We start from the raw sequence: 26,118 nt of genomic DNA, 5'->3' as shown, positions 1-26,118 counted from the left end.
TTACTCACACAGATGAGTGGCCTTCGATGAGAATGGAATTTAACGCTACCTTGTGCTCAAGACCTGAGCCATAGTTTGATAGAGAATGAAGATCAGAATTTTAGTTTCACACCATTATCTTCACTGCTATAAACAGAGAGAAGAAATTACACACTTGGTGTAGCTGAAGAGAGAGAGACTTTAACAGTTTAAAAGCAGCCTGAAATATTGTATAAGGTGCTCATTTTTAGGAAATTCAATCACCCTTGGACCTTTTGAGCACACTTCTGTGATTTGTGTAACTGCATTTGTGGTGATCTCAGGCACCCTTAGGAAGAGATATTAAATTTTAACTCCTTGCTTCAGAAGAAAAGTAGACATATGGAATGCTGTAGGCATGACTATCTATGGAATCTATGGCATGACTTTTGCGTGAGCTGTGTGACAGTTAAGAGGAAAGATAAGTCTAAGTGAGAAGGATATAAAGAGGGAAGGAGAATATTAGGTTTAGGTGATATGCTGCCTACATACTTCAGACATTCAGATAGAATTCTAACAAATGGTGACCTAATTTTTAAATCATACAAGTGATGTCAACATACTTCAAATTGTTAATTGTAAAACTTGAACTGCTGCTAGCAATGTCCTGGAAGGCTTCAGTTCAGTTCTAAAATAGTGGGTTAAAACTAACTTGGTAAGACTCCATGCGAACAGGCACTATGTTTCTTGTCTCTAGTCAGAGAACAATAATTGCTTGAGGCAGTGCATAGATAGGAGCCGTAGTAGTGTGTGTACCAGAATGTAATCCAATCTAGCTCAAGCCTTTCGGTGCTGCTGCAATTCAATGATAACAAGACTAGTATTCAGCCACACACAGACACATATATCAGCAGCAATTAACTTCATGTCTTTATCTTCTACCTTAAGGAATGTGCTTAGAAACTCAACCTTATTTTCAATGCAATTCATTGGAACTCAGGAATTTCAGCAGTGTCAGCATTTCCTTAAATGAGATAAGAACAGCTGGGCTCATTGCAGAGCTAGGTACTACCGAAAACAAAGAAGAATGAGGCCTGTAAGACAGGCTACCTCAATTATTACAAATGGTACATGAAAAAGTGCTGTTACAAACACAAAAAAGGAGATTGCTTAAGAAATGACTGATACATTGACATATTTCTTTCACTTGCTTCAATGAATATGACAGTAAAAGAAATAAAACACTGAAGGCCTCTGTAAAATTATAGTTTATATTTGACTCAAACATGTCTGTTGAAACATCAAATACCTAGAATTTCTAGAATGACTGACAGAATAGTAAATTTTAACCATAAGTTTTGACTAGCAGATTGTTTAATTTCATAGTTAGCATTTATTCACAGTAAAGCTGGAAGGAAAATACATTTCTGAGTCTGTGTAAACCAGTCTGGAAATGCATATTAGAAAGGCTTATGTACTTTTTAGAAAAGGTTTTACTTACCTGACACCCAATATGGAAAAAATGTTTTATATTGGAAGTTTCCATTCAAATAATCCTCCAATGTAAGAGCCCTGGGACCATCATTGGTGTTGACAGCTAAGAATAAGACAGAAAGTTTCTGTTAATGCAGTGCTGTGAAGTGGGAAAAAAAAAGTAAAAAGAAGAAGTAATTACTAGTCCAATATTTCCTTTTTTTCTATATTTAGCACCCGGGAACAGCGAGGATAGCATAATGCTGGAGGTATGCAGAGAGTAGGCACAGAAGAAAGGAAAGTTCTCTTACTGTTCTGATAAGGTCCTTTAGCTTCTGAAGGACTCACCTTCAGGAATAAAAAAATTAGAAACTAGACAAACTAATTTATTTCACCCAGTCATTTATTCACTCAGACATATTTACTTGTAGACCCTGTGAGTCCAAGAAAAGCCTTTTCCACACAAAAGATAAATCAAAGTTTTTTTTTAAAGCATGGGTTTCATGAACTTCTGTGGTATGTAGAGACAACTATTTTAATAGGGACCTGCACATATTCAGCAGAGTCAAACAACAGGATGTGCATACAAACCCCTACTGCCAAATTTCATAAATGCCTCATCAAACAGTGTTAGAAGACAGATATAAGGCTTGCAAAATAACCACCATCCACATATATTTCTTAGTACCCACATGAAAAAAATAGATGAAGGTATGCAGGTAAAAATAATGCTCAAAAGTAGTGAATGAGTGAACACAAACATCAACATTTTATTTAATGCTGCAAAAGAAAATTGGCAATGATTCTGGAGAAAAGACAGGACAGAAGCCAGGTATTTGATTTCTAAGCAGATCAGAGCGCTGCATAAAAATAATACACAAAATTGTGGCTGGTTTTGTGGCTCTTGTCTGACTATGTTTCTTCCCAAAGCTAAACACCTTAAGCTAGGGCAGATTTTAAAAACAAAATTTAAGGTCAATCAACTGCATGAGAAGAGGGTAATGCTGAAAATGATGGCTTGCTAAGTGCATGGAAATGAAAAATTCCATTATAAAAATGTAAAAAAAGGCAAAAAAGAGAAATTATGCAGTTCACAAGAGAAAGAGTACTCAAAATATTTAATCCTTAAAAGACACAGGAACATTTCTGATAAAGGCCAGTTTTTAAAGTTCAGTACCATAGTAATGGCAGCTTGTAAGTCTAGGCATTCTGGATTCTATACTTTTCTCCTTTAAAAAAGAGGGGACTTTTGCCATGGTCTTCAGAGGTAGTGGAGATGTCACACTGTAGCCTAGTAGATATCTGCCACTTCCCCTGTTTGTTCCTTCAGAGCTCTCAGATGACAGTCAGATAATCAAGATGACTTGTTGCCCTCAGGTTTCATATCATGCTCCATCACTTCCTCATTACATCTGCCCTCTCTGTTAAGATCACACTGACTTCCTTGAAATGTTTCTTCATATTCTCTTCTATGGTACTTTGTAATTATAATACATGTTTTCTTCTGCTAAGTGACTATTACTTACTGTAGAATACACATGTCAGGTTGACTGTTGACACTAGCCTTGTCTGCACTAATGCAGAAGAAAGCTGTCATGAGAAATAAAATTGAATGCCAATCCATAGGCGAAAACCTATCAGTATAAACTCCAAGCTAGCAATATGTCCAGAAAATATGCCAAGAAGTTCAATAAGAAGTTAAATCCTCTTGCTAATACCATGACCGTATATTGGAGATCTTTGATATGTTAATGATAAGCACAGAAGATGGCAAACTCTTAAAAAAATGCATCGAAAATAATTCCAAAGAAGAATCCACTTCTATTTATATTGAGCGATGATTACTTATCACTAGCTTTCAGTTTAAATTCTCTAAGTGAATATGCCTATTAGCAAAAGAATCCACTATTAAGATCTGTTTCCACGGTTGTGTGTATAGGAGGCTTAAATTTGCAGTCCTGTTTGATACCTTAATCTGGTAAAATTTCCTGGTTCCTTCTCTCAGTTTAAGAGGATTTTTTACTAAAAAGACAAGCAATACCACAAATGTCTCATCTCTGGTCTAATTTTCCCAGCTGTAATTTAAACCTTTACTCTGTTAGCCACCTCACCCTTGCATACTTAATATTCTGTGATAATTTATTATGACTGCTAATGATTTTCAAAATGTGTCCATGCCTATCTTAATTTCTACCAGTAGGCTGCAAAAAATCTGAACACAACTATTTCTTACTTGATTACTTATAATTTTGAATGGTTGTTTCTAGGCAACAGAAGATATCTTTAAAATGCTTTAATTAAAAGCAGCATCTTTAATTGTTTCCTACAATTGTTGCCGATTCTTTCTTTTGTAACTAAAGACCGGTTCAGCAATAGTATTCTAAATCTCTGTTCACAGAATAGACCCTAACATGAAAAGTACTTTACACGTCTGCAGCACTATATAGACAGTGATTTGGATGGCTGTTGGTAAGCTTTGTAAATTCTTTAGTAGTGTTTCATTTCTCTATGAAACAACAAAGATGAAAAAAGATGCCCAGGGACAAAAAGGAAGCAAACAGCAGAGCCAAATACAGAAGTGAAAGCTTACCAAATTTCAGCTTTGCTCTTTTCCTTTCACCACCCCACTGTCTCATTTTTAATCCTTTGTGGTCCATTTGCATTCATTTAGAGGGTGCAGTTCTGTATTTCTCTGTGCATTGATTTGGTTATTTTGCTTCACAGTGTAACTTGCTTTATATATTCCATGATCATAATTACTCACTCATGCATTTCAGTGTATTCAACGTACATGTATAATTGTGGTGATAAAAGCCTGTAAGCATCTACTAATTGTCACTGGCTTTATCCAGATACCTTCTCCTTTGCTGTTCAGTTCAGTACTGTTGTGAGGGAGCTTAATAAAACACAAAAAGCAGAACTGTCAATTATATTAAACTCAGATGAACTTTATGCACACCAATCTCACTGTGAAATCCTGTTGTATTTATTATCAGGATTATCCCCTTTAAAAGACTGGATGTGGGTAGACCAACACAACCCTTGCTTTGGATTTCAAAGCCCTGTTGGCTTATTCCACAACATGGTTGTCCTGGTTTCGGCTGGGATAGAGTCAATTTTCTTCCTAGTAGCTGGTATCGTGTTGTGTTTTGGATTTAGTATGAGAACAATGTTGATAACACAGTGATGTTTTTAGTTGTTGTTAAGTAGTGTTTAGACTAAGTCAAGGATTTTTCAGTTTCCCATGCTCTGCCAGCAAGCAGATGCACAAGAAGTTGGGAGGGGATACAGCTGGGACAGTTGACCCCAACTGACCAAAGGGATATTCCATACCATAAGATGTCATGCTCAGCATATAAAGTTGGGGGAGGAAGAAGAAAGGGAGGGATGTTCAGAGTTATGGCATTTGTCTTTCCAAGTAACGGTTACGCATGATGCAGCCCTGATTTTCTGGAGATGGCTGAACACCTGCCTGCTGATGGGAAGTAGTGAATGAATTCCTTGTTTTGCTTTGCTTGTGTGCACGGCTTTTGCTTTACCTATTAAACTGTCTTTATCTCAACCCACGAGTTTTCTCACTTTTACTCTTCCAATTCTCTCCCCCATCCCACTGCGGGGGGCGGGGGGGGAGCGAGTGAGCGGCTGTGTGGTGCTTAGGAAAAAAGCCTCTGTCTAACTATACACTAAGAAAGAATCATTATAATCCCTTTCAGTTATCAAAAATTAAATTTTCAGAAAATATATTTATAAAGAAAAGCTAGTATAAAAATTTACCTTAGGTCATAGCTGTCATACATTATTTCTAAGCATAGACTTGGAAAGGTAAAATTGTTGTGCTAACCCCTTTAAGTTAGTCCTAAACCAGAGTATTTATTCTGCCACCAGCATATGAATAAGCACAGAAAATTAATAGAGCCTGTTTTGGGTAAGCACTTCAAGCTGATTTAAGAATCTAAGCAACAAAGAGTTTGTTCAAAGCACTAGTCAGATTTGGAAAGAAAAGGACCACCCAGCCCACAGTCCTAGGAATATTGTCACAGACCACAGCTGTATAAGTATAGCAGAATGAATCCTGTTAAGGGAACATAAACTAATGGAGCATGTTGGTTTTTGAAAACTTATCCAGAAAGATTTTAGTATGAATTCCTACCATTTTTTATGCAGTCTGAAGTACCAAACAGAAGACATATGAATTAGTCTAATCCATCTTAATATCGGTTTTTATTACTCTGTTCTAATACCTTATGATAGCTCTCTGCCACCAGTGTACAGATCACTGTAGCTAGGTTTACACTATTACTTAGATCTGAGCCTGAACTCTTAGCTAAGACTGAACCACCAGATTTTGGTGGAAGCACACTGTCACAATAATCTATTGATTTTCAGTTACAAGAAACTTCAGCAACAGCTGTAAGTTTATAATCTCTAATTGTCACTTGCCAATTTTGATAGATGGCCAAGAAGATGCGAATTTCTCTTTATTTCTGTTTTAAGTCAAACATCCAGGCACCCATTTCAATTAGAAAGCAGCAACTAACACCACCACCTCCAGCAGAATTCAGTGTCAGCAACTGAATTCCTGACTGGAAGCATTTTTCTTCCACTCCACAATGATGGAAGCCACCCTGTTTGACATCGCATCGGAACACGGAGAGGCATTTATTGAATCAGAAAATGGATTTGGCTGGGGTGCAGCAAAGAACACCACCAGTTCCTAAGAAACTGGCTGCTGCTTCCTGGCTGAGAAGTACGCCCCATGACCTAATCTGCAACATCAGAGAACCAGGGTCTTTGTCTCAGGCCTAGGTCAAGTGTGTAATTGGAACAGAAACATTGACAGGCAGGATTCTGGATATTCATTAAAAATATCAGAAGAAAAGATTAATTTGGAGCCTAACCAATACATTTAGCTAATTGTAACTGTGCCTGTGGTTCCCCTATTACTTTTCAACTGCAGACAGGTATTTTCTGTCTTGTTTATGCTGCAGAAGAACAGGACTAGGTACACCAGTGTACAAGTGAAAAGAACCTTTCTGAACTGTTTAGAGTTGGGTTATCATAGCTGAGTTATCATAGTTAGGTAAATCACATAGCACATTCCTAACTCAAAGAAATGTCAAAAACCTGTCACTAATTTCTTAGGCATAGATGCCATTCACTATATCGAGATTGCCCACCTTGCTCTTCTGAGCCCCACAGAAATTGCGTAATAACTGCAACTATTTCCCCCTTACTATCCTCTGCAAACAGAAAATTATTTTCCAGTATAACTTTTGAGAATTTTTCACATTTTTGTACTCTTCCATGTGTAAACCAAAACCAGCTATCATATTTTGAGAAGTTTGAAGAGCGTGGAATAACTAGAAACTTAGCAGACAAACTAGCACTAAATATTCCTTCCAGTTCTTTCAGAATTACAGATGACATTTTTCTTTGCCGATTTCTTAAGCAGAAATTTAGTCAGTCTGTGTCTATGCATTTCTCATATGAAATTGTCTTTCTAGATTGCCACATCCTTTCAGTTAAGCACTAGTAAAGGTGGAATGTACAAAGAACATTCCATCTCTGTAGCTATTTCCTGTCTCTTTGACTTGCAAAACTTGTAACTGCAAAATTAATTTATATTTCTTCCATTTACAACTAGTAGATCAGCAGACTACTAAGAATTCAAAAAGGTTTAGGCATTCAAACAGCTAACTGCATCACTTGTAGTTCCATCTGAGAATAAGAAGCCATAATCAGACATGTTCAACATAATTGTGTATTCCATAATTGTCTAAAATGCTCCTTCAAAAGCATTCTGTAAAGTAAGATAAATTCTTTATCATCCTACTGGATCTAAATGTGATATCCGATATGACTGGTTACCAAGTCAGTATTCCAAGAAATTATAGAGATGAAAAGAGTTCTTCGTAATGGCTCAGGTACTGAAGAGGCTCAGAATAAGACCAGTGAGCTGGTATGTGATAACTTCAGAAAGGAAAATTACATTCAATTCCTCCTACAGTACCTTCCATGATCTTTAACAGCTTCTTCAGGCTGCCAAACTGGTCCTTTGTCTCCAGCCTCTTTGTTTCGTCACTGCTTTTTTGTTTAAATCTCATAAAAAGATTCTGCCGTCTTAACATGCAGACTTGGTATGAGTGAGTCTGACTCAACACCATACATTTATCTAGTAATCAAAGCTCAGATTTGACCATGCTTAAGCTAGCCAAAAAATCTGGCACCCCATCATTGACAGTAAAAGTCAAACCTGTCACTCTGTACTTCTTCCCAGCGCTGCCTCCCACCTTGATATAATCTGTCCTCATATTCACATGCTGCATATCAGAATCAACCCTAACTGCTTCAGAAATCTCCAACCCTTCTCTCAACAAAACAACCCATGATAAACATATTCCACAGAAATATCAGGTAGGAAAGAGATTTCACCTTTCACAAAACCTGCATATTAACTACAGGACTTAACTTTCACAAGATTTAAGCAGATAGCTGATTTTATAACATTTAGTTGTAAATGCAAAACTGATTTCTTCATCTCAGTCACCCTGCCAACGCATGAACAAAGAATAGTAATAGAAAAACCAATCCCTTTAAATAGATGCTGTTACTGGAATATAGGCTTTTTATTACTATTTTAATTATTTCAGAGGCATTCAATTAATCTGCTATAGTGAAAGGGCCATATAAATACTTATATTGGCCTTACTACACCTCTCACGTAAAAAAATACGATCAAGTCAGTACCACTCAGGCTCTAAATTTCAAACCACACTCACTTCAAACTTTACCAGAGGACTCAGCAGACCACACCGTGTTGACTTACCTACAGCTAGCACAGTAATACTAGAGCAAACTATGCATCCCTATTTTATACAATGCTGACTTTAATTTTCAAATGCAATCTTAAATATGTTCACAAACAATTCAACATACCCCACCTACAACAAAATGTTTAACTTGTAATTGGATAGAGACCTTCTGTAATTATTACATAACCATTTAAAACCAAATACAAGTTCACCAAGCTAAAGGAAATTACTAACAGTTTGTGAGAGTCTCCTAACCCCTAATATAAAAAATAACATAATGTGAGGAGATCTGAGAATTATTTTTGCAGTCCTGTCTAAGAACATTATATATCATGCACAATAAAGTTAGTTCTGGTGTTTTTCACTTCAAGGAGTTCCTTGTTTCAACATCTGCTGGCATTTCAATCCTACCTTCAGGATATTTCAGCTGTAGGTACATTTCTGTGAAGTGATAAAGCCATAAAAATTCTGACAAGACAATCCTAAAGATGATTTGACAAACTTTTGTGAACTTTAGAAGTCATAGTAGCTGTAGAGATATTGTGTTTTACAATACATTAGATTACAAATGCCTTACCTCTTGATGGAAGCAGTATAATACACATAAGTAATAAGGAAAGCAAAAGGCATATAACCACGCCAAATATGATTTTTAGCCGGGTCTGCAGGGCAGAAACAAACAATAATTACAGTTCTAATATTGCCTGAAGCACACTTCTATGGCTTGTAAATAATTAAATCCTCCCACTCTCTTTAACTGCTGTAACCCATCCAAGCAACAAGCAAAAATGTCCCTGCAGTACATTTGAAAAGACTTCCCTTCCCTTTTTCTTTAAAACAAATACGCTCACATCTGAGCCTGGCCTTGTGCAATAGCTGACAGTTTAAAACAACAGAAGTAAATGTTACCAAAAGCTGAATTCAGCAGCATACAGACCTTCATTTTCCTGCTGTATTCTAAAAGAATGTAAATTCTCTCTTCTGGGTGTTGGTCAGTGATCTAGGAGAGGAGTTTGAAAAGGCAGTGTCTGTTTTCACAGTCGGAGGCTAAACCTCTGGCAGACTTTTTTTTCTCCTACATACTTTTGAAAACTGTGCCAAATTTCAAAGGGTTTCCATAAAATTAGAAACACGCTTTCGGGGAAGTTCTTGGACCAGAAATGGACAGTGGGTGGCTATAGGGGTGGTGATTATATACTTCCCATCAATGTGAGCTGTAACCAACATCTGCTTACACTAACTTAAGGGTTTTATGACTCAACAGTTACTCGATATGTACTGTTTTTCTCTGAAAAGTTTCTACTGTGTATTTTGGCAATCCTCACATTCTCAGGACATAGTCATGACCTTATTTCTACTCTTTACAGAGAAATGAAAAGAATATCTAATAGCTTTATTGTTTATATATAATGTATGTATGTTTACTTTCTGAAATAATAAACGATGGTGTAAGAATGCAAAACAAAAAGCAGAAACAAATATTGTTTAATGTCTTCCACATGTGAGAATTACTTTTTTCTCAGAAAACTATAAACTTGTGTAGCCTAGGTAAGAGAGCTTAGAGAAGTAAATATCTACAGGCCCAGCGCAAATTCTGAAACAGTGCTTAAACCACCAATTGCACATATTTTATTTAGCTCACTGAAATGAGGTCAACTGAAAACAGGGAAAACTTCTCTTGAGACCGCAGTGTCAAGTTACATAAGAGATCCCTCAGCAGAGAGAAGAAACGCTCGAAAAGGGAAGTAAAACTATGCTGTGCTCATTAGACTGGCTTTACCCAAATAGTCTTACTACCGGTCTGCCCCAGAGCTGCTCAGGGGAGGGCAGGGGAAGGAGGGGAACGCGCAGGCAGGCCGCGCCCTGCTCATTCCCTTCAGGAGGGTCTCCACACCGGCCACCGGCCCTACCGCGGGGAGCCGGGGGGAGGGGGGAATAACGGCCGGCCGCGGGGGGCGGGAATAACGGTCGGCGGGGAACAGGCACGCTGCCCCCTAGCGGCCGCGCGCCCCGGACCGGCGCCGTCCCGGGTGAAAAGGGACAGAAACGTTTAAACGAGGCACCGTTTTCTGGGCTGGTAGCGCCGTTTAGCCTGCCCCTGCACAGCCCGGTGTCCAGCAGGTACCCGGGTCCCTCTGGAGCGCTCTGCGCTGTCGCCTCCTTTCTTCACTGCTCGTTGCTCTTTCCCAGCACCCCCCCATGCTTTCAGGCTTGCTGGCATCTTTCGGTGAGGTTGGATGCTTTGTAGTACGTCTCCACACACCCTGCAATGCACAACTGCTTATTAGCGATGTCCAGGTCTCAGAAGGATGATCTCAAAAAGGAAATCCTTCCAGTACTCCTACCACAGAGCCAGTAATCATTCTTTCAGGTGATTAACCTGAGCATGAGACTGGGCCAGGCATTTCAGATGTGTTATTAGGCAAAAAAAAAAAAAAAAAAAAAAAAAAAAAAAAAAAAAAAGGCGATCTCATACCCTTTATAGTAGTCATCCAGCGTGCTGGAAGCAAACACCAACCAAGGACTTGTGTAGAATGCTGTGCCCCGCAGCCATGGGTTCAGGCTGCGTGTTATGTACAGAAAGGCACCAGGGATGGCAGCAGCTGAACTGAGCTACAAAACAAAGCCTGTCGTCCACTCACTGCCTGTAGCTTCCCAGCCATTTCAGCCGGTGCCCGTGCCAGAGGAGACAGCAGTGCCTGGCGATGGGCCTTCCTCTGCTTGGCCTCCATAGCCTGCTCAGGGCAGCCAGGCTCAGCCGCAGACCCAGGCCCGGCTCAGCTTCATTCTTGCTGCTGCCTCAGCCTGTGTGGTAAATGTCAACTGCCAAAGGTGGCCACAAACTGATGGAATATTTACTAGGTTTGACATGAAACTTAGGCCGGTGACTGGACTTTGCAGGTTGGGCTTAGGCCTTCTTGATTTTCCATGTGGAGTCTGCTGAATCACCTCATCTTTCTCCCTGCACTAGTCTTGCATTTCTCTCCTGTGCTTAACACCAAAAAGGGAAAAATAAGAGGGTGAGGAAAGGAGTCCAGAATGGTGGTGCCTCAGTGTGTAAGTCAGGCACAAGGACTATGATTCTTCAGAGGAGGTTAACAAGGACTGAGTACCCAAATCTTACTGGAATTCAGTAGCAGCTGGGTGCATCAGCTCCTCTGGCTTCTTTGAAAATTGAAAATGTACTAGATGAGATAGGCTTCCTGTTACACCAAACTGTCCAGCAGAACTTGGGCTAATGTTTTACAGAGAAAAAACCTCCAAGTATTACCACCAAAGGTAGTCAAGTTACCACATTAGCCTAACCGTATGGGCTGGAATTTGAACCCTAACCATTACACCAGCCTTGGTGAGGCAGCAGCTGATCTGGGCATTCCTTACCTTAGTCTTGGTGGGGGGGATTTTTGAAAAGAGATTAAAATTAATTGTCTGGAAAAAACAGTGATATAAAACATGCCTTATTTTCCCATAAACTCAGTTCCCCTCTCTCCCCAGTTCTTGTCACAACAGTAAAGTACTTCATACAAGATAAAGTTTCTGAATAAGATCCATCCTGTTGACAGAAGCCATGCAGGAAAAAAAGGATAAGAAGGCTAAAATACATTGTTCCTGATACACTGTGTATGAAGGGCAGAACTGAGCTCAAAAACAATAGTGTTTCCTAACAAGATAAAACCGCAACTACTCAAAATTTCCAAAACAGAAAAGGATTGTGACAAAAGAATTTTTTCCCCATGTAACTCATGCTGCTTATTCATATTTCCAAACTGTTACTTATTTCCTAACATTCTGTGGTTAATGCCATATGTATTTTCAATAACACAGTTCAGAGAAATCCACTTTTTTCTACCAACATTGGTTATCTCTGACAACCAGAACATCACAAAACTGCAAATGCAGGTTTTCATCAGGCTAGTTTCCATTTCTAAATACACAGCTTCCTCTAATGAATGCAAATTTGAGAATGCCTCAAAGGAAATGATTCAAACTCACATGATCTGAAAAGACTTTCCAAAATGACTATCTGCTGCATACTATGTATTTTTCTAATTTGGAAGTCTTAATTATTTAGGTATGTGCTGTAGTAAGATTCACAAAGGTTGCAGCATTAGAAGCAAAACAAAATTTACCTGGCAGAGAATGACCTTTACAGGCTTTGTTGATCTATTGCTCCTAACACCTGAACTCCCTTCTCTGGACTGTTTATATTAGTACCAGTGAAGAAGCAAACAGCAATTCTTTCAACAGCCAAAGTTCTTCCTAACTTCTGCAACATCAGAACCCCATAATGTAATATAGAAATAAAAGTGTAAGGAAGCTAGAAAGAGGGTGAATCAATTGGAGAAATGGACAAATTATGGAACAGAAAACATATTTAGTTTGTACAGCAACTATCCAACCAGTTATGCAACTACTCTAAGGTTACTAAAGTATTTACATTTCCCGGATGAGGAAATACAGATTTACAGATGTAGGTTGTGCAAGACGTCAGACCAAAAGTAGATAGAAAAATGAAAATGCAACTAAAGCTGAACCACTTTTAAGAGTAGCCACACACATAGCTAGACAAATCCCCAGTGACTAATACATTTCCACATTTGTGAACAAATAAAAGCTGTAAGTAGAAAATACAATCAGGATTTGTCACACTCCCTGGAGGACTTTGGGTCCATAAAGGCAATAAATGCAGAAGTAACTAGCAGATAATATATGGCAATTTAGCTTGTTTTTTACAACTTCATACTTCCTGGATGAACAATATAGGCACGTTTTACAACCCCTTTCAGAGACAGTAACTTGAAGTGGAAATTCCTTATCCTACACACCAGCAGGATTCATTTGAGGTTCATTACACATTATGCTGAAGTGAGATTGTGCAAACACTCTTTAAGCTGAACGTGGCTGAGTAACGCTAGGAACTGGGAGTGTAACAGCAGCACATAGGTGAACTACAGGACGCCCAGGCATGTTTCTGATATGGCCCTGTTGAACTCAAATATAAAAGAACAAAGAAATCCAGCTGCACATGCTCTTGTTGCTTCAATAAAGGGAAGTATCAAAAGCTCATATTTCAGAAAATCTACTCAGCATGGAAAATTATTTGATTGAGGATCCAGCAGCAATCTATTTAATGATACTGTCTTTTCACCAGGGTTTTACACTTCTTTAAAGTACTCAATAAATTACTTCAGACACTTGAAAATGCTATGTACAGTGTATTATGTTACATTTACATAACTCTAACAACTCATTAATACAGAAATCCAGAGATGATCTGGATTATGATTATTTACCAAGAGAGACTATTCTAATAATTAATTTTTAGCATATTTCATGGCATCTCATCAGATACTGAGCACATGGACAAAATACATCTTAAATTACAATCATGTGTGATCTATGAATCTCCAACATTTTTAAAGTCAGATTCTCAGATCAATGTGTAAAAAGTGTAAAATTTGTCCTGCACTTAATGCTAAATCAGCAGATTCTAGAAGTAGCCAAAAGCTTCAGTATTAAGCAAAATACAAGAAAGAGAATAACTTAAAGAGTTTTTAAGAACAACAGATGAGGGGAATGGTTTGATTTTTTTTAACTAATGAAGTATCTAATGCTGAATAAAGAAATTGGTGAAGATTTCATATTTGTCTGCCCTCCACAATATATAAAGGTAAGAATAGCATTATATAAAGATAAACATGAATATAAAACACATATACTACAAACCGTTTACACTCCATATCTCCCAGTAGCCTTTCCTGTTTTAGTTGTATCATTCAAAAATACCTGTGGAATTGCTGTGTTTTGAAACATCTTTGTATATATAATCTCTTAACTCTCAATATGACTGATTTTTTTTGTACAGCCCTAAGGTAGTAGTTTATTGGTATAAATTGCTGTTGTGGAATAATTTCAACCTATAAATAAACCACAATTTCTGTAAGTTTAAGCACATTGTAATCTACAAAACTGCTATAGTGAAAACTCATCAGTGTGCATATTTATTTCATAATGCTATAATTTTTTTATAATTAAGTAGCTAATCCCAGAATGGCCTGTATCAGTTTGGTGATATCTGAAATGTGCTGCTCTTCTCAGTCAGAAATTAGATTCTCCCCCCGCAAAGCAAGGCCAGAAATACAACCCTCCCCCCCCAACCCCCTAAATCTGGTCCTGATGCAAACCTGAAATCAAATCTGATTTAAAATAATGTGCACAGTATTTAAATTCCTTTCAAAAATGAGAGCAATTACAGATCTAGCCATAATAGGATTCTTTTTTGCTGGGATATACTTTTCAGCTATGTTGTAACTTAGAAATTTTACCTGGGGCTACTGCAGTGTTTACATGTCCATGCCAGTAAACATACCATTTTATCCTGAATTTGCAAAGCTGACTGTTACAACAACAAACAGACCTTCTTTCCACTCTCCAGTATCTTACTTGCAAATAGGGGGGAAAAAAATCTGTCAATGAGATAAATATGGAGACACATTATGCTATTTTTACAGTCAGAATACCAATATCCTTTAAATTTCTAGGGTGAAACCGTGGTATTATTATTGTCAAAATACTTACAGTGAAAGAGAATAAACAGTATCGCAGTTGGCAAAGGTTAATCATTATAGTAATTTATTGAAAAGAATACGTACCTCATTATATAGCCAGTTTAACAATCCTATGAAACTAAACACACAGAAAGTCACTTGGCATTGTGCTTCTTGGACATTAAAATAATCAATTTCAAGTCAGGTTAAGGGCTTGATTTTTTGAAATGTCTTTTAATGGAAACTTAATTTTAGTCTGTCAAAATGTATGAGCTTACAGCTAAAGAGGGGAAGGACTCAGTCATGCAAACACTGACGAAGCAATGATTCAGAAATAACACTCAGCTAATCTGTTCTCTTTACGTGGCTCCTGTTTTAAGACACTTTATCTTCAAAAGGGCTAAAGCAGGAAGAAAACCAGAAAATAATCACCATGGCATATCTCAAGATGTCTGTCCTATGTTCTGTCCTTGACAACAGGTCAACTAACACACTTTTGACAGTGTGGTCACCCCATGATGGACTGTAAGTGAGTAGAGATGGGAATTTGTTCCATGGATACACATGACTGCAATGTATTTTGTCATCTCTGTCCCAGAGTACCACTGCAAATCTGAGTGCAGACAGCAGCTGTGTGACTTTGTCCTTCTCCTTCCTTGGGTTTTTTTCCTCTTCAAGACAGTTTCCTCATGCCCCAGAGCTTTCACAGTGTTTATGATGCAGCGCTCCCTATGGGACACAGGAGCTTCTAATCAGCAGCCAGAGAAAAGTTGAAAAGGGATTTTATTTTCATTCTAAGTCCTTAATCTTCATCACTTGAAGGACAATGAGCTGCATAATCAAAATTAGGGAACCTGACAGGCAGTTCTCCCCATTTCTTAAACATTTGCTTTGTTGTTTTCTTGTCTTCAAACACAACCACAAAATTTCTAATCTTTAGACAAGGCAGGTCAAGACCTCGGTGAACCATCATATTTCCCCAAGCCTGCAAGTGTAAGAAAATTACGTTTCAGATAAAATAAACAAGACATTAGACAGAAATAAATACGGACAACAACAACATAAAAGTATGAAAATAAGTTGTTCCTCACTTGTCCACAATCTTTACATATAATTTCCCCATTTATCTGGTAATCGGCATGCTTATCTTGCAGTGTCTTATTTTCTCTTGTATGGTAAAGACTTCTGAAAAACAGACAGCGTGTGTCAGAATACATTGGTCATTCAATGCTACGTACAGACTTAAACACACAGTGACTACAACTGCTAAAGTCAGATATGAAACCTAAAAGGTTGTAAACTCTCTGTTATGCACATTCGGGAGTTGGAGAAAATGCAAGGTCCTACTTCGTGCTCCTAAGTAATGGTGAAATACAAGTGCACTCCATGCCTTCTTTCATAGCATTTCAGGAGCTGCATCCTCCCTCACACATCTTAAAGTAGGAGCAGCAGAGGATGTGCACATTCTTAGATCGTTTAGTTTAGGGAATACTTGATCTTGAGGGTTACTATTAGCCTGTGCAGAGGGGCTATAAGAATTATTACCTTGTAGTTTGAATTGACTGATAACATTATGCTGACAAGACAATTTCACAGTAAAAGCAGTTTAATGTTTAGGGCTGCACCTCAGTTTTAGTTTTTTCAACATATGGGTACTAATTTCTCATAACTCTTCAAAAAGTCTTTACAAATTATACCAGTGATATGTCTCAAAGAAATGAGAACTAGGGAGGGCAGTAACTTGGTAGGATGGTGTCTGTTACATAATTATCAAAGCATGACTGATCTGTAAGGTACAATACCCATTACAAATTTAATGTAGTAAGCAAATGCAATTGAAGTTGAATTAAAACATTTTCTTGGACTCTTAATTTCTATTATAAGTGGGAAAAGAAAGTAACCTCCTGCCACCATGGCACTGAAAAGTTAAACACAGTTTAAAATAAATGTCTACCAAACTAGACAGCATCTCTTGCCATAAGGATTAAGCAGGAACAAGAACACTGGGAGAACTAAAAGGGGTGTGTCACGAGTATGAACATCGTCTAAATATACAATTATCAATGCACAGCTCATGGCCAATATGTTGTCTGAGTCACTGGTCATAGCCAAACTCTTATCCTGGGTCTGTTACTGGTGTAAGTATGTGGGTAACTGATATTCATCTTTGGTTACAGTTACACTGTGGAATATATACTGTATTAATAAGTGACCTAGTTAATATTACCGCAGAAGCTGTACCTTTTTCCAAAGTTTCAAACTCTGGTCACCTTGAAATCAGGGGTAAAAACCAACATTTCCTTCAAACTCATTAACTGTAAACTCCATAGAGCCTTGGACTTGACAATATTGGAATAAACTTTTTTTTCCTCGCAGGCCCTAGAGGGTTACAGGCCCTGTACAACCCTGCTGAAAAGAAAATCTGTTTCTACCTGAAAGAGATAAAGTAGTTCATAAACACTTACTGGAAATCTTTTTTCACACTGACATGATGCATGTTTTCAATAACCTGTATGTCTTCTCCAGAACATATCAGCTTGTGGCAATTTTTGCATAGGAATGTTATTAGTGAAGGATTTTTGTTGTATGTCTTGCACTGATCTCTCTTTGCCTTCATTTGTTTTTCCACTATACTTTGCAACTGGAAATTCTGAATCTAGAAATAGATCAGCAAGAGCACTGTAACATTCTGGTGGAATGACAGTAATAGTTTTCTTTTTCAGTTATTTTACTGAATTCACTGACAACATGGCTTCCAGTCAATTTTCCCGACTTATGTGTTTCCCCCCTTACCAATAGAAAAGCAGACTTTCCTAAAGGCCCAGAAAACATAGATTATAAACCAAATATTGGCAGAAGGATTTAAGGCCATATGTAGTAACTAATATTATTTTAAGTTTCCCTCCCCTAAGTAGATTTCAAACAGAAAGTATTTCTTACAATATAAATCAGTCTTCTTTAAAGAGAAAGTACAGAATTGCAGTAAATACCTTATTTAAATACTCTTCCTGCGGCATCTTTTGGACACGCTGAATGGCCTTATACATCATTTTCTCACGGAAAATATTAACATCTTCACGTTCAACAGCTCCTGAGCCACTCGAAGCCACAAGTGCATAGGTGCTCTCATCAGCTCGAGCTCGACCACGAGCCTACAATTTGCAAGGAATACAACATAAAGAGCACAGTGTTCCCTACAACACTGCACAACATTTTTTCTGAGTTTTGTAATGGAAGACATGTACTGTTCCTTATGTAGTGTCCCCACAGAGCATTTTTTTCCACTTAATTCAGACAGATAAAGAATCAGTGAATAACACAGTGTTTCTGCATTATCAAAGGTACCTGTGAAAATAGTACTCAGGAGATTTGTGATTAGCACAATATCTTCAAAGCAGAAACTGTATTTTGCCACCAAAAAATAAGCGTACATTTAAATATTAAATATATAAATATTTGTGTTCACAAATTAAGTGAGAAGATGGACAAACTGGTATTCTGATATGCAATTATCTCTTTTTAGCTGTTGGTGGTACAAATGTCTTTTATATCAACCAGTCTGCTGATCACATTCTCATACCTTTCCTATTAAAAGGGCTTACTGTTTGTGTAGAGCTTTAAATGGATGTTACCATTACACATGGAGGCAAATTTTATATCGCATGCCAACTGAGGATGGCAACTGGAAATGAACATTGTTGCAAGAGCATTTTGTCTTTTAGCATGCAAGTATTTCAAAATTATCTCCAAAACCCAGGTATATGATTTACCATTTGCATATTCCAAACAGAAAAGCACTTTTAAAAATATGTATGCAGTAAACTCATACCTGCACCATAGCAATTTCATTGGTGACGAGGCCATAGCGAATAACGATGTTACATTCTTTGATGTCTAGGCCTTCCTCAGCTACAGTAGTAGCAATAAGTAAATTTACATTTCCACTTCGGAATTTATCAATAACTTCCCTTTGCTCATTCTGTAAATTAACAAAAATCAGTATATTAACTTTCAGTATTAGTTTCTGTCATTAGTTTCTTCTAATTAAGAGGTTTAAGGAATTATAGTCAAATCATTTCAGAGTGGAGTGCCAAACATCAAGTGGCTTAACAACTGCATTTAAGCATATTTCAAGATCACAAACAAGGAGTTCCTATTGAATATAATAGGTGTTCAGCACCTTTTTTGAGGGGGGAGGAAGCAGAGGCCAATCTTAAGGTAACTGAGCTTGGAACTTTGCAGCCCATTTCATAGACGCTAGGAGTTTTGATAATATAGTTGTTCTATCATTTTCAAATTCTTTAAGTAGTTATTCAGAGGTTCTGGATTTCTACCATTTCAGTAATTTCAGCTTAAACTATAGACTTCAGCACTTCCAAGTTCCAAAGCAGTTAAAATTCCCCATAATAAATGGGGACCATAATTTTGGTGATCTGGGAAGCACCAAAAAGCACAGCAATAATATATAAAAAATAAAGCATCCAAAACACGGACTTCTGAATTAGCTGGATATTTCAAACAAACTTGAGCAGAGGGACAGAAACTTCCTATTTGCTATATTCAGTTTCAAAATGCAGAGGCTATTGTTTTGTTTGTGCAATGTGGTGCACAGATTAAATACCAAATTTTCATAGAAAACAAGCAACATTTTGAGGGAACAATTCCTAACTTTATTTTGAAGCTGAGAGCAGCTGAAGGAAATGGACTCTGCCCAGCAGTAAACCACACCACTTCTGCTTAAATGCTGAAGTGGCAATTTTATGGGGAGTGAAAAGCAGATTAGAAGAGAGGTTTTAGGATACTGAAGTATTTTGTTTTGAAAATGTTTAATTTGGAGGTATAAATCATCAGAGAGATGTTGTGTATGAAGTCAACACAATGGTATGAGACAGACTCTTGAGTGATCAATTGTGGTATTTTCACTGAGAATTTTCGCAAATTCTCTTTCAATGATTATGCGTCACTGTGAAGCATGCATATAAATTGGTATAAGTTGATTAAGCAATGACATCAGAAAAAGACAGGCATAATCAACATTGCAATTTTATTTTTCAAATCAGCAACTAAAATATAATTTGAATTACTGTTGTCCTGATAAGTATAAACTCATTTAACCATCACATTTTTGCTATTGCCATTTTGTTCCTTTTTCTTCCTATGCCTCACTACAACTTGTGTCCCTTTTGACTATATAGTCCTCTAGGAAATGGCCACCTGTTACTTCTATTGCCATAGAATCCAAAGCCAAAAAAGCTTGTTTCTTGTGGAAATAAAATTATGCTGACACTGTTATTCACCTATCCTGCAGCTTATGAAGGTAAGTTGCTGGCAGGTATGAAACCAGACCTCTGAGCTCCAAACTTCGGTTAGTTGTTCTAGTGCTGAAACAAGCTGTTTTCTTAAATGACATACAAGATTTTAATGCTGTAGTGCATAGTTCTGTACCTGAGTCATGGGTTTAATTTCGCTGTTATGTCCAGCACCGATAAGATAATGGGCCTTAATTCCCACTTCTTCAAATTTTGGGTTATCCTTAATCCACTGGAATAAAGCAAAGGCACTTAGCCGAGTCTTTGTGAAAATAATTCCTCTAGGTTCTTCAGTCTTCGTGAACTCCTCCATTAGAGTGTTTCGCAACTGTATTAGCTTCTCATTTTCATATTCTGGCTTTCTAGCCAACTCTTTCAGCTGTTTCTTTTTTGCTTTAAAAATAGCAGATGTAAATTAAGAGAAAGTAACCATGTAAAATAACACCTCTAGAAAAAAAACCAAAGTGAAGAGCAGCTTTCTATATAATTCTCCCAGCATGGCTAATTCACATCTAGTTTGAAGAGCTGTGGCATAGCACTTATTTTTCAAGTGAGTTTATATTCATTAAAAACACACTAATCAATCAAAATAAATCACCATTAACTTTTTAACACACTTTGCCTATATTTCAAGGGGAGAATAAGCAAAAGAAAAAAACTGTCTACACACCAGAAGTGGTACAGAGTTAAGTGCACTATATTAAAGAGCTAAATCACAGCTTATAGTATTTGCAAAACAGTTTTAAAACAATGGAAAAAGTCTTACAAGGAGAAACAGATTAATATGCACAGCCCTCAGAGCTGATAATGTTTTTATAAATTTAGACATAAATTGTCCTTGGGACATTCATTAAAGTAGGAAACCTCACTAGCAACATGCAGTGTAATAGACACCAGGATGGGCGCATTGTTATCAGTATTGCAGCTTTTAAAGACATTTCCATACGCTCAGTGAAATGTTAAATGAATGACTCTCTTTGGCAAGCACTATTGACCCCGACCAGGGAGGATTCCTCATGTGTTTTAATTTTTTTAAAAAATTCTAATATTTAAAAGCCTACGTCATTGTCAGATGATCATTCAAACACAATAATAACACTTTAAGGTGCAGGCCTTGTGTGTTAAGATATTACAGTCACTCTGATGTCATTACCCTGTGCAGATTATTGCACTGCACCTTGTCCAATGCAATGGTAGTCAATGTATCACAAAATACTACACCACTTAGGCAGTGGCTTTCTGACTACAGTCTTATTCATATTTTAGAATGTGATCATATACAAATACATACAAAAAGTAGGTAGCTGTAACAAACTCCCATAATTTCCTCCCTTAGTTAAACCTGCACTAAGGGCTGCAGTGAGTTAGTCACCCAAAGATGAACTCCACTCTTAAAAGCTGGAAAGAGAAATTTTAGATTTTCTTCCATTACTCCTGGCACCTTCAGTGGTAAAATCAAAACAAATTGGAATAGAATTTATTTTTCACTATCAGGTTGTTTGCTTTCATTTCCACAGGTAAATGAAGTTCTATCTAGACAACTAAGTTTCATTTTTTAGTTAGTTTAACTTTTTGGTTCTCAGCAACAGCTCAATACTGAAGTTCTAAATAAGGGGGCATAAAGAGAGGTATGAGGAGTCATTAAAAAACACAATGACGTTATCTAACCTAATCTATTTTTTGAAAAGTTTTTTTAACGTTTCCTGAATTTCTTAATGATGGAATTCTAAATTTGTAATTCATAGGATACATGAAGTTGGGATACATGCTGCAGTACAATCTATTTTCTTTTGCACTGCCCAGGAGCCATAGGCAATGGGAGCTAACTTGTCTACCTCTTCCTCATTGTAAAAGCAGTAAGGGGAAAAAAGAGGCAAAAAAGATTACTGTGTCAAGAACTGAATGAATCCTAGTTCCAAGGTGAATGATCTGAAAAAAAGGCAACTAACTTTGGTGTTTGCAATTTAATCCTCTGTTTAATTCTCTTGCTAATTGCTTTTTACCTGAAACTTACTCAGGGTCATCACTCCCATCTCTTAGTATATAGACAAACTTTGGTAGAAAGGGTTGGTTAAAAACCTGTCATTTCATTACTTTTGTATTCCATTTGCTCAACTTTTTGCCCCTCAAGAATGTCTACTGGAATACATATTCTATGCATCTATCAGAGTGTCCTCAGCAACACTTCACTGCAAAAAAGCAGAGAACAGTTTTTACTTACTATCAGCAAAAAGAAAGTGCCCTTGGGCCAAAGCTGAAGAACTTGTACTACATGTTGGGATGTGATCACACTGTGATGTTTAATGTACTCCACACTCTATGAACTGGGACATCCAGATACTGTCATAACAAATAACATGGCAACCTCAAGGATGTAATAATTAATGGACCCATGCAAATCATGTTAATGCATAATCTATGGATTTCAAATATTAAATATCACAATGGATTTCAAACTTACCATGAAATAAAGCTATTAGAAATTCATCTGTTTCATCCTGTTTTGATACTGCTGGTTCATCATCATCATCATCACTCCTTACCGTCTTCTTACTTTTCTCCTCCTTATAAAAGTTATTTAGGTGATTGTACGCATCCACCATTCGGATGGTGTCATTTATCTGGAGAGCATCATTGTATTTCTTCAAGTGCTCTGCACACACACGTTCCTTGCGTTTTTCTTCTTTTGCAGCTAAAAGTGAACAAAAAATACAAAAACATGCCTGTGTATAGAATGACTCAAAGAAATCCAAAGCTGGGATATTTTTGCTATGCAGTTACCTCTTCTCTCTTCTCTAATCACCCACTGTTCATATGGCTGAGTTCCAAACTCAGATTTTGGATGGAGCTGGCAATAGTTTTGAATGTCTGTCATGATCTCAGTAATTCTCTCTCTAAATGGATCCTAGAAATAAATTGATTACCAAAGTAAGCAAGCATCTTCTAGCAACAAAAACATTGGCTAGTACTACACTGAGTAATTTTTTTAAAACGTTAAACCTTACATTAAAAAACAAGTAAGGTTGCTAAGTGCATTTAAAGTTATGGAAATAAATAGTTCAGAATATTACAAAAATTACACTGTGAAATTACACTGTATTTTTTTAGTGAATATAATGTCACTCCAATACAAACATTTCAATTATGGTTCAGAAGATCTTTTGACCAGATACCTCAAAAATTAACTCATGTAATTAAAAATTTAGTTCTATTTGACTTTACTGATACTTTTCTGTACAGAGGTAAGCAGCAGATAAATACACACATATTCAAATTAGCACTACGGATCACAATAAACCTAAAGAAAAAGAGCATTAGCTGTAAGTTTTTGATACCATACAACACACTTTTAAGGGCAATATAACTTTAACACTCATTTGTTTGAAAAAACATACCCTTCTTTTGTCATCTGCAATCACAGTCTTCTTATATGGTTCCTTCACCTGATTCTTCAATTGGGAGGCATGCTCTTCAACAGTCATGATTCTACATGCATCAAGATTGGCACAGATCTGGGAGAAAACAAAATGTTATTTCTTTTAACATTTAATGAGTTATTCCACATGAAAACTGAATGCAACAGAGCTTCTCATTTAGATATTGGGTTTTATATAACTTTATTTTCTTCCTACAAAAATTGGATACAGACACTATCAGCATAAGAAAGGCCAAGACTTTGAAAAGCATTTGAAAAGCTGAACAAGTTATTTTTAGGTCAGAAGTGATCCTTGCACTCAGGAAAAACTTGTAGATCAGCATGCAAAACCAGTATTTTGAGAAGGAAAATATACCATCAATACTTTGGAAGAGTAGATTTTGGAGCACAAAACAAATAAACAAAAACAATGGTGAAATAGAAAAAAAGAAATAAATGTTAGGGAATAATTATAAAAGTAAGAGATGGTCATGAGAGTAGAAAATAGTTTGAAATTTTCTTTTGTGGAACAGGAAGAAAAAGACAAAATTTCTGTGCTATCTGCACAACTGAACTGAACTTTTCTGCTTTTGATCTCTTCCAAGAAGAAAACATGTACATTTCTGTCACTAAGTCTAAAGTAATCAGGGGAAACCTTAAAATTTTTATGAGCAGAGAAAACAGGAAAAGAAGTCTGGCAGGCAACCTTTTTAAAGTCTTCAGCAGTAGTTATCTATTTGAGCTTGCATATTTGGATTACATTTCCTTAGATACAAAATCCAGCATCCTATCATTAAGATTTCAGAGCTGATGAAAAGGAATTCTCTGCTTTTTCCATTGCCAGAAAGTTTTTTGTCTTAAAATACCTCGCAATTCTATCTACTTCAATCAGCATAAAAGCTTTTTGCAGGCCTCACCTATTCAATATTGCAGTCTGTTCTTGTGCAATTTGCTAGTCAGGAGTTTTCACTCGAGTACTGGGCTAAATTCTACTGTTGTATTACTAATGTAAATCCATGGAATTTCAAGTAAAACAGAGGGGTTTTAAGTATAGCATTTAACCAATTATCTCCAGTCAGGTGTTTACGCAACTATGCAACACTCCCCTCTCAATGAGTAAGTCTAACAGCTACATTTGTATGCTACCTGTATCTCACAAGTGGTTTCTGCTGGTTTAAGTATTGCACTTTGTTTTTCACTTTCTTGGATCCACACAAAAGCCCAGCTTAGTCACTCTAGAAATACAGATATAAAATACTGTGATCTCTCTAGGATTTAGGAATACACAGTGAACTCTAATCCATCAATGGAAAAATAAGACTTTTATTAACTATAAAACCTCACTATTCTGTGGATTTCTTGCCTCTAATCTTAAGAATTTTTTTCAAGTGAGGCAATCTTTTAAATTCCCTTTTCAGTAATCCTACTTCCCTGTAAAGTAACCTTTATTTGTACATGGATTTCCATTGATTTGTAGTGGGTCAATTTGCTGAACAGCTGTGAGCTGAGCTCCCATGTACACATGAAAAAAAAAAAAATCAGGTTATATATTTGGAGCCTAATGCTGACTTTAAAAGTTTTACTTGAACAAGACAATATACCTTTGATGGTTTGCAAGTGTGAGAGCTACTTACTTTCAGAATATGTTCTTCAGCTTTTGAGTAGGATGTTGCACCTCCTACACCAGGTGAGGCTGTAAGTCCCAGAATCTGAGGCTGTGGGATCAGTGGTTTGTTTTCTTTTGCCAGCTTCCTGTTCTTCATCTTTTCTTTTAAGTAACGTCGCATTATATTGTTGTAGACACCTTCCTTTTGAGTGTGATGACACTCATCGATAATGATGAGTGAAAAATCTGGAAAAAAAAAGGACACCTAAAATTATTAATTTTCTTCCAACTGTAGAATTTATGTGAATAAATCTTCTTACAGGTAAGGACACTGTTGAAGAGAACCCATCAGTTTGTCTGAGCCCTAACGTATTAGGAAATTTGTAGTGCTGGAGGAAGGCATGGATGAAAGCTGTATATATTTAATGGACTTTGCAATCTTTGCTGCAGTCTTGATGTGTCAAGTAGTTTTACATTTCACGTAATGTAAAAAGCTTTTCTATTTTTGCAAAACCAATCTGATGGTATAAAGAATTTCAGAGAGGTATTTTTAATAAGCAGTGGTAAGAACATATCATAGTTTAACTCAATCCTGTCTTTTATATCCATAACTGTATCTGACAAACTATATATTGTTTGTTTCTGAGAAGATACAGAAAATGTTAGAAGCCTTTCAGACATTCTAGAAAGGCCTGTCCTGATCAAAATATGCTTTCATTTTATAGCAACACAGAGATTTCCTCCCTATTCCTGTCCAATTAAAAGATTTGTATTACTTTATGGATGTGTCATTGGAAAGAACAAACAGATGGTGGGAGCAGTACCAATCATCTCTCTTTTGTAGCGGAGGAAAGTGATGAAGATTCAGACAGGTATTATGTCCTTTTTAGTCAGATCATATTTACATGCAACAAGTACTATACAATAAGGAAAATTAAGATTATTTTTTGTTCTAAATTTCTCACAAACATAGAAAACATCTATTGGGATATGCAGC

At 36.9% G+C, this 26,118-nt stretch overlaps 2 protein-coding genes across 8 annotated transcripts in view; both read right to left on the bottom strand.

Moving 5' to 3' along the window:
• LOC115343206 (fibroblast activation protein alpha) overlaps nt 1–10,015 on the bottom strand; it is a 42,799-nt gene extending 32,784 nt beyond the window's left edge. Inside the window, exons 1-3 of one of the 4 annotated variants that reach the window (XM_030018864.2) lie at nt 9,181–10,015; nt 8,821–8,905; nt 1,460–1,555 (exon numbers count right to left, since the gene is read on the bottom strand). In XM_030018864.2, coding sequence (XP_029874724.1) covers nt 1,460–1,555; nt 8,821–8,905; nt 9,181–9,186 — 187 coding nt within the window. In that variant the 5' untranslated portion in view covers nt 9,187–10,015. Of the gene's footprint in view, nt 1–8; nt 273–1,459; nt 1,556–8,820; nt 8,906–8,991; nt 9,109–9,180 lie in introns of those variants that run through there. The other 3 variants (XM_041124096.1, XM_041124095.1, XM_030018867.2) reach the window with 3 other exon arrangements.
• A 4,844-nt stretch (nt 10,016–14,859) lies between these two features.
• Nucleotides 14,860–26,118, bottom strand: part of IFIH1 (interferon induced with helicase C domain 1) — a 29,149-nt gene continuing 17,890 nt past the window's right edge. For 2 of the 4 annotated variants that reach the window (XM_030017168.2, XM_030017169.2), the window contains 10 exons: nt 25,150–25,367; nt 23,496–23,612; nt 22,882–23,005; nt 22,562–22,792; nt 20,237–20,493; nt 18,621–18,770; nt 17,782–17,943; nt 17,257–17,447; nt 15,883–15,976; nt 14,860–15,776 (listed from right to left, as the gene is read on the bottom strand). In XM_030017168.2, coding sequence (XP_029873028.1) covers nt 15,594–15,776; nt 15,883–15,976; nt 17,257–17,447; nt 17,782–17,943; nt 18,621–18,770; nt 20,237–20,493; nt 22,562–22,792; nt 22,882–23,005; nt 23,496–23,612; nt 25,150–25,367 — 1,727 coding nt within the window. In that variant the 3' untranslated portion in view covers nt 14,860–15,593. The remainder of the gene's footprint in view (nt 15,777–15,882; nt 15,977–17,256; nt 17,448–17,781; nt 17,944–18,620; nt 18,771–20,236; nt 20,494–22,561; nt 22,793–22,881; nt 23,006–23,495; nt 23,613–25,149; nt 25,368–26,118) is intronic. The other 2 variants (XR_005932603.1, XM_041124094.1) reach the window with 2 other exon arrangements.

Source organism: Aquila chrysaetos, chromosome 6 (assembly GCF_900496995.4).
Source record: "Aquila chrysaetos chrysaetos chromosome 6, bAquChr1.4, whole genome shotgun sequence".
Classification (NCBI taxonomy): domain Eukaryota; kingdom Metazoa; phylum Chordata; class Aves; order Accipitriformes; family Accipitridae; genus Aquila; species Aquila chrysaetos.
Note: the sequence above shows the minus strand (reverse complement) of the source record. Positions and strands in the feature narration are given on the sequence as shown.